Source organism: Merops nubicus, unplaced genomic scaffold (assembly GCF_000691845.1).
Source record: "Merops nubicus isolate BGI_N331 unplaced genomic scaffold, ASM69184v1 scaffold2226, whole genome shotgun sequence".
NCBI lineage: Eukaryota > Metazoa > Chordata > Aves > Coraciiformes > Meropidae > Merops > Merops nubicus.
Window position 1 is genome coordinate 63,846 of NW_008615424.1, and position 9,247 is coordinate 73,092.

The following is a 9,247-nucleotide window of genomic DNA, read 5'->3' on the forward strand; positions in this document are numbered from 1 at the left end:
TTCACTTGCATGCAGTGTACTTGCTATCTGTGGCATTGATTCCTCAAGTTTAAAAAGAAACTTGTTAAAACAGTAAATTCAGAGTTATCGCTGAACCTCTCTCCTTAATCTGCCCTGAAGAGATGGTAGGATGAAACCTGTATTCTTTTTTGTTGAGATTTTTTTTTTTTAAAAAAAGTCTTTCTTTCACAACTGTTTTACTTTCTTTAGAACCTATTTTTTTTTGTATTTAATTTCCTATGGAGGAAAAAACCACAACTTTCATGGAAGGTTTTGGTATTTGGAGTGGCCTGATAGCCATTTCTGTATGCTGGATAAAGCATGGGCTTGCCTTCATGTCTGTGTGAGAACTACATGAATCTTGCCCTCCTTCACTGGATCCTGTAAGCCTTACTTACACCAGAACTTGGAGAACATGCCATCGCAGCGCTCACTGACTTGGTGGTGTGATTACAGAGGATGAGTAGTAGCATGCTTAATAATCAACCAGTCTTCAGGTATAGGTAAAAGAAATACACTCTGTGATGCATGGCTCACCTTCATGGGAAGGGGGGGAAGAGGAGGCTGGAGGATGAAGGAATAGGAACTGTGATGGGAAAGAGGACATCACATTCATGTTTTCACTTCAAAGGACCAGTTCATCTTGCTGTACAGAAAGTGGAAGAGCAGAGAGCTGATTCTTGTCTCTATACTTGGCCAGACCCTTTTCAGCCTTCACGAAGAGTTTTCCCTGATCCCTGGTGGTACTCTGATCACAAGCTCTGGTAGCATTATCTGCTCTCAGCACCAAGATGGTCCTTGGGAGAAGAGCTGATGTGCTGCACACAGCACAGTGTGGCAAATGCTTTTCCCCTGGCTTTTCCTGTTGTAGGAAGGGCACTTGTCCCTCTGGTACTGCCAAGACATAGGTTCATTCAATGTATGTAGACCAAGGTCCTGCTTCCCCTTGCCCTACAGCTCTTCTGCTTCAGAGAAAGCACACTCCTTTCTGCAGGGGCTTTAGTTATGCAAGAAGTTCCCTGATTCTTCAGTAGCTGTTTGCTTTAATACCCTGAAGGGGGCATTTGAGTCCTGGTGCCTTAGGCTGGCTTCTGAGAGTAGATAAAGATGAGGTTTGGTTTTTTTTCAGAGTAAGTTGACTTGGCAGCCATCAATATGGGCTACAGGGAAACATGGGAGCTGGGGGAGGAGGGGAGTGCAATGCTCCATTTAGCGACAAGGGGAGATTCTCCCTAGATGAGGCAAGGAACAGGCTATAGGATAAATGTATTTTCTGGAGGGATGTAGTAGACGGGCAGTGGAGAGAAGAAAAATGCTGTCTACCCTCATGTTTTTGTATTGCAGGCAGCAGGGAAGGGGCTTTTATGGGGTCTTTCTGGTTGCAGCTCTCCGTAGCAGGTGGCTGAGACTCTACAGAGGTAGAAGAAATTATAACATTTCATAGCAAATCATCTGTGGGAAGAGAGGTGAGAAGGGAATACCAATGCACATGTTCCTGCCTCTTTTTTGGAGGGAGGAGAGGAGGATAACTATCCAAAGAGGTTATGGCCAGTGGGTGGACAGAGCTGATGTATTCCATTTAGCTTTCTGTGAAGAGATGGTGAAAACTAAGATGTGATGATCCTGCTGCATTGTTTGTCCGTTACTTTTCCTGACTTTTTGTTTGTTTGTTTTTTTCCCTTCTCTCATTCCTTCTGTTTTCTCCTTCTTGCCACAGGGCTGTTCCCTTAGGGTTGTAGAGCCCACCTTGTCACTGACACACAACACAGCGTTTCACTTGCTTGCACTGTGGTTTTCATGCACGTTGAGGCTGCACTCTCTTTTTCTCTCTCTTTCTTGCGTCATCACAGTTGTATTTGGCTGCCATGGACAGTAGCAGCCATATGAGCTGGCAGCTTAAGCCCTCGGACAGTGCACGGACATACTGGTAACAGCGCCCGCAAATGGAACAGGTACTGGAAAAAAGGTCCTCCTTGCTCAACCCCTTCTCCACTCCCAGCCACTCCCTCCATCCCTGCACTGTTTATCCCGGGCCAGTGCCTTTTATTTCTTCACATTCCTTCCCTCTGCACCTCCCACCCCATCCCCTCCTGCCAAGGGTTAAAATTAAAATCCGTTTTTGCTCTGGTGCAGACTGGAGGAGCAGTATCAACTTTAAGGGCTTCTGGTGCATGTTGTGAGGGTTATAGGCACCCGTGCTTCACAAAAGCTAACTCACAGCAGCTCCAGCTCGGAGTCCACACCTGAGAACAACTGGAACACTTACCACTGAGTGCTGATCAAATGTAGAACTAACCTTGCACTTCAAATGCAGCATAGAAATTCTCCCATCACAAGAAGCTGTTTTCTAGAAGTAAAGAAAACCAATCTAGCAGCTTTTCAGTCAGGACTGGTTGTCTTAATGCAGCTTTTGGCTTCCTTTGAGCCCTGCTGCTGTTGTTTGTCTTGACTGTTCATAACAGCATGTGCCCCAAACCGCTGAGACTTACCTACCACAAGCTTTTGGCTTACTCATAGTATTTTTAATTTGTTGAGAGATCCTAGTCATTAACGGTGGCCTGTCCTGAAGAGTCACTTTATTGCCTGTTAGATGCGTGCAGCTTCTCTTATCCTCACATTTAAAGTCAGAAAGGAGCAAGTTTAAAAAACAAAAACAAAAATGAAACAAAAAAAACCACTTCCCTAAGGGTTCAGACATAAGCACTAAGATCTATTTCATTCTGTTTCAAAACCTTTTACTGTTTTGTTTGTTCTGTGTGTGTCCAAATCATCCCATCCATGTCCAACAGGCTCTGAGAACAGGGCCCTCCTAGTACCATTTCACTGTGAATTCCTGGTGGGCTGTAGTTGTTGATGTTCTCCAGGATAGCCAGTGTTACCTCCCTCGCAGTGGCCATGACAAAGCCACGTGCCTTCAGAAAGAGTAGGTGGTCTGCATTAAGCCTCGTAGATTTTTAGTTTGGTTGAACAGGGTATCATTGGAGCTAACAGGCAACTCACGTGGTATGAAGGACAGTGGTCCTTAAGGGAGCTACAGTCACACAGTAAGTGGAGGGTGTTGATTCCAGTTGAAACAGAGGGCCTGTTGCTTTTGGCTCGTACAATCAACGACCCGTACCTTACATTCTGTTCACAGAAATACACATCCATAAAGCTGCTGTTCCTTATTTTCTGCTGTTCTTGTGGGGACTCTTGTCAGCCTTGCACTGGGTTCCTCTGTCGTGTTGCTGCTTGGTCTGTGTTCTTGCTGCCTCTTGCCATTTGTCTGCCTGCCTCGTGACGTGCTGGGAAGGGTGCTGTCTCAACTGGGTGCCTTGATGCCCTCTGCCATGGTGCATGAACACAACTTGTCTTGAAGCATGGTGCTAGCACCCTTGAAAGAGTCACAACTGCCTTCAGGCTTAAGTTTTGTGAAGACTGCTCTTGGGCATCAGCTTATGGTGGATTTTCTGCTTTTTGGTTCCTGCAGGTGGTATTGTAGTGATGTCAGATGGATCTATTCCATGAAATAAAATATTGCTTGGATGGGGATGGGGGGAGATTCTAGTGTCTTCATTCTGGACTTGAAATCTCCTCTGGGCTGAAACATGACCTGATGTCAGCCTGCACTGTCTTCTGTTTGCCAAAGGTTACACCCAGAGTTTAATGTGGCTGTCTGCAGGGCTAAGAAGGCGGCATTGCATTCTTTGCAAGACTTTAAAAACAAACAGAAGCTCTGTTCTTTTAACTTGGAAATCTTAAATCCCTTTGAATTTAGAACTCCCTGGCTGGATTTGGCTGTTTTGCTGCACCTTGTACCTCCCATACATAGCGATACCAAACCCTGTGTGTTTACTGTGCTGTAGCCATTTGAGAGGTGGATCAACATTTAAGAACTTGAATCCAGAAGCCCTGGTCTTTATTGGATTACCTGAACAGCTCTGGCAGGAAATCAAAGTCAAGGTAGCTGAAGAGAGATACTTGTGGGTTTTTTAATCACAGAAGTGAATGGCTCATACTCAGTCATGGTTTCAGGTGGTAGATGATGTTCCAGCATAGCTCAGTTAGCTGTGAAGTACTCATGGGCTGCACGATTCCCAGGAGTTATGGTCCCTAAAATATACTGATCATTCTCATTAGTTTTCCTTTTTTTGCAACCAATGACTCCTTTGTACACATGTTAAGCACTGAACTAGTGTGTGTTGGCAAGCCATACCTGTGGAAGTTGATACCCTCAACATGGCTATGAAGCAGAGAATTCTTTTTTTCCTGTGGAGCAATACAACAATAAACTTGTGTGCAATCAGCTGGTTGTCCCAGCTGACTGGGAAGTGCCTGAGAGGTGTGCTGTGTTGGATAGCACCAGCCACCAGGAGAAACAGTAACAAGAGGCCCTTTAGGTGCTCTTCTCAGAGTAGCTGATGGAGTGGTGAAGATATGGGTTGAAACTTGTCCTCCCTGCTGTTTTTGAAAGGGTAAGTGAGGGCATGTAGGCACGTGGGTACTTCCAGCAGGAGGACTGGAAGAATGACTGCATTGTGCATTTTCTTTAACCTTCTATGAAAGCTCCTCTTTAAAGGGAATCTAAATGCAACTGTATACCTTCTAGCTGTGTCAGGCACCATATCCAGGTTACCTCAGGGTAGAGTCCAGGACCTCCTTAGCTCTGAATTGTACTCACACTTGTAAGTCTTTAGAATTACTTCTTAAAGGTGGATAAAGTCTTTGTTATTTTAGCTGTGGATAATATAGTTTGGCTTCACATCCATGTGACTGGCAAGTGTCTGCTGATAAATCTTCATCTGCTGGGCTGTCCACATATTGGAATCTGTGTATTGCACAGCATCTTTCCTCTGCTTCCCAGCAGAGGACACACTGAAGGACTTGGATGAGGCAATACTATCAACAGCAATACAGACACACTGATGGACTTGGATGAGGCAATACTATCAACAGCATGTGGAGCAAAGCATTTGTACATGGAGTCTAATGCAGTGACTGAAGATCCAGCACATGCTGATGGAGCTGTGCTGGTTGTGAAGTGTTAGCTCTCTGCTTCCCCATTTCAATCCAGCTTACCATGGTCATTAAAAGTACATTGTAACAGAAGAAGTAACTGGTTCAGAACTGTAATGGGGAAAGGTACAAAGGTGCAAAAATCCTGAGTTAAGGAGAGAACATCAGCACTAACTCTGAGTACTCTGAGTCTTTATTTGTTCCTCGTGGTGGATTGCAGGTAGGTTTGAATGTAAAATGCCCTCTGCTTGACTGCCCAGTCTTGTGTTCCTGATTACTGTGTGTTAATGACACTTAAACAACTGTGGGGTGTTTTCTTGGTGGAGAAAGGAGTGAATTCTTTTTGACTTCTCCCTCCATGACGAGTGTACTTTGTACATCCTTGAAATGCAGTCCAAGTGGCCTTTCTTGATTTTAATACTCTAAAGAACATTGGTGTTGCATATCATGGCTGAACCTCTGACATGTCCAGGAAGATGCACAATAACCTTCCATGATCTGAGATTTTTTTTTTTCTGAATACTTTTTACAAAGCTTTAACACCTGGAAGTTCTCTTTTCATACTCATCTCCTATCACATGTCACCATACAGAATACAAATAGAAAATGAACAATAAAATGCATTTTTCCTTCTAAGACCCTCTTCTTTGCTTGATGTTTGGCTGGTAATTACAGCATTGCCCTGCTTGCTCTGTGAGAAAGTTCTTTGACATCTAAGCCTCTTTGAGCCTGTTGGGTTAGTCTCATATGTTTTAATAATGCCTTAATCTTTATTTCTGAAATGGTAATCACATTTAATAAAACTGTATAGATTATAGTCCTTAAACTGGCTTAGCTTGTAATTTTCTACCTTTTTCCTTCTCACTGATAAATACATCTTAAAAAGAGAAAGAAGAGACGTACCCTTTGTCTTCTAAATATAGATACCATTTCTGGGCCAGAGTTTGTATTAAGGTCCATGTTCTGCAGAAAGTTTTCCAATTATGGAAGACAAGGAAAGATGAGTGTACAAATAAGCCACAGGTATCTTCATCGTGTGCAGATGGGGTCAGCTCTGCCAAAGGAGCAGTTTTTCTCTTCTGTTGTGCAGAGATTCAGCCAGGATCAGTCTTTGAAGGAAAACTGTTAAAATACTGTTAATTCTCTGAAAACTCCTTTGGGCAGCTGAGCTTTTGAGAGCCCAAAGATGCCACATAATGTTCTTTCCCATTGGCAAGATAAACCCTACCTCCTGGTGTGGAACTGCCTTTCAGTTGTCTCTTTGCCAGCTTAACCAGCTATTTTATGTGGTTCAGTTTTTAAAGGTGATAAAAAGTTAGTATGCTGAAAAGCACTCTTGGGAAGTAAGATGTGGTTATTATAGAATTATTCAAGCTCCAGCTGGTATAAAAAGAGGAATAAAATGTCTGTCTTCGTTGCTTGGTTGTTAGGATCATGGTAGCAGAATCCCAGAAGCAGTAATGTGGTCATGATGAAGGCATTGAAGACATTGGCATAAAGGGGCAAAGCCTTTTGTTCTTACTGCTGGGTATTATTTATGCGCTTTTCAGCTCGTTATTCAGCACTGAATGGCATAAGTTACCTCACTAGCTTGCTTAGAATAAAAAAGAAAATAAGAAAAAAAAAAAAAAAAAAACAAGCTCTCATCTCTCATCTTTCTGGCTTTCTCTTCTCACCCCCAAGCTTTAGTCTTGTCTACTACTGCACAGTGTGCAGGTTGGATCCCACGCCACAGGGGTGGGGATTATTATCCATCTGATAACTTTTAGCTAATAACATCTTGATTGATGGCAGCCTGTTTCCAGCCTGGCAGGGTCTCTTCTTTCTTGGGCATAAATCGTTCAGAGGATTCATTCTTCCACACTTCTTTCAACCTGCCCATCTGTGATGCATGCGGTCTTCTGATGCCATCGTTGCTGTAAAATGTAATGTAAAAATGCAGAGCACACCCCATTTTCTTTTCAACCTCCTTTTCTGGTAGGGTTGAAAGCAATAATGTGGCTGAGAGAGGATGAAGGTGGTGTGAGGTGGGTTTTTACATCTGCATCAGTTCAATTTCCATCTCTTTTCCCAGGCAAAGTATGGCATATTTTGACTCTATGACTATTGGATTTCCTTCTCTGTAGAGAGCTTGGATAAATCTTCAGCCCATCTGCCCTGACCTGGCCAGCATCCTTGCAGCAGGCTGACAGTATGTTACTGAGAGTGGACTGTGCAGTGACTTGTGAAACTTCCCTTGCCAGACTGAGCCAGCAGCTCCTTGCTATGCTTGCTGCAAATACAGACCATTTTATGCTGGGAGGTGGTTGTAATGTGTGGTTCCATGTTTACATGGGTCATTCTGACTTACTTTTCTGTTCTGTTTATTGTTTTCTTGTCTTCCTCCAGTACACCTCCAGCATGAGAGCCAAATACCTCGCCACCAACCAACCTCGTCCAGATGCTGGCAGTGTGCATTAAAATGGAAAAGCAAAAGCAAAAAACCCTGAAATAACTTTAACAAAACCACAAAACAAAACCCACACGTGCAGTCAGACTAAATGTGCCAACTGCTGTGCCCCTGTGCTGTCCTCGTAGAACAATCCTGCTGTTCTGCCCAAACTCCAGTGCAGCTCCTTCTGTTTCTCCAGTCCAGACCACCCCTCCAACCTGGTACTTGCCCACTGTGGAAGTGGAAGCCCCTTTTGAATTTAAGCCTTCACCTTGTTGTACCTGATGTGCAAGAGAGAGCAAGCACGTGCAGGCAAGAGACTGAGAGCACCCAGGCAAGAAACGGGGTCCACCTGCCTGGGGGCCAGCTTACTAGAGTAGCCTACCAGAAAAAGTTGAATATCTTCTGCCCCTTTTTTTCCCCTTCTGTTCCCTAGAGGGACTCAATGAAAGGTGGTGGTAGACCTTCTTCACCCCTGCAGTGGGATCAGCAGTCTGTCAAACACTGAAGCAGCAGGGGCTCGGTGCCTGTGGCTGGTGTACACTGAGGGAAGGCTGAGTCCATGCACAATGCAGCATTTTGTGGGAGGCCTCTGGCCTGGTGTCCTGAGTGAGGAGAGAGGGACACTCCTGCCTCATGGTGTCACTGCATATCCACTGTAATTTGGGAGCCTGGGGCTCTTCCAGAGGAAACCATTCCACTACCCTGGTTAACTTCTTAAAAAATACAAATCCATTAAGAAAATGCCTTTGGTTTTTTTTTTTTTTTTTGGCCACTCTATCTAGCCTGTGAATTCTTGAGGAGGAGCAGGGGCTCCCAGCACCAGTCAGCCACCCTCTCCATTGCTCTGAACCTGCCCTCCCTGCCCCACCAGGGAAGGCCAGGTACCTGTGGGTGGCTTTCTGGGTGCTGCCTTTACAGGGCTGACACACAGATCAAACAGGAGCCAGCCACCCACTAGGTGCCAAATTTTTCCAGGAAAAGACTTGCAAGACTTCACGGGGGGGTAATATTGCACTAAGGAGTTTCAGCTCTCTGATGCTACATCTTATAGAACATCAGCTTGCAAAAGCAAGAGAGACTGGAAGCACCAATGGATTGACAGCAAATGCAAGCTCTCCCTGCAGCATGACCTGTGAACTCTGCTGGACTTTTTCTTTTCTTATCTTTTTTTTTTTTTTTTTTAATAATCCTGGTTTACAGCACAGGGTTGCTGAACTGGCATTGAAGGAGGTTTTTGAAGCCTCATCCTAACAAACTCTCAAGATCATCAGTGTATCTTCTGCGTTCCAGAGTCAGAAAGCCAACTAACCTCTGGAGAACATTGTGACTATTAGAGAAGGTTTTTATTTTACTCTATTTTATTTCATTTTGTTTTCAAGGCACATTGCTAACCACTATCTGACCATATTAAGGCACATGTAAGGCATTTTTCTAGACATGAGGCAGAACAAGGCTTGCAAAGGGGCAGCTCAGTGCCTGCAAAGGGCAACATCCTCCATTGGTGCTGTACTTTCCCCTGAAGAGCAGTGCTCCAGAGGGCACTGACAGCTTCCTCCTGGCAGAGGAGACTGCCTCTTGGGAGGTGCTGTGGAGTACTGACCTTTCTGTAGGCTAACTACGATGTTCCCTTTTGTCTTTTTACCTCTGAGCAGGGGCATCTTAGTGTGGCTGCCAGGCATTCTGTCAAATAACGGGCAGAGGAAACAGGGTGGGAAGTGTCTCTCAAACTGGAGTTGAGCCATCAGCAGAGGCAGTTAGTCTTCAGCTCAGTGGTGTTCAGGCTCGGTGTCTGTTTACCCCACGTTTGCTGTCTGGGGC

General features: G+C 44.6%; 1 protein-coding gene across 1 annotated transcript in view; it reads left to right on the plus strand.

Annotated features, from left to right (window-relative positions):
• The window catches only part of TTYH3 (tweety family member 3), a gene marked incomplete at its 5' end in the record, with an annotated part of 33,115 nt that extends 25,660 nt beyond the window's left edge, over positions 1 to 7,455 (plus strand). The window contains one exon of the mRNA XM_008942496.1: positions 7,384 to 7,455. Within this exon, the coding sequence (XP_008940744.1) occupies positions 7,384 to 7,455 (72 nt within the window). The remainder of the gene's footprint in view (positions 1 to 7,383) is intronic.
• Positions 7,456 to 9,247: the final 1,792 nt, after the last annotated feature.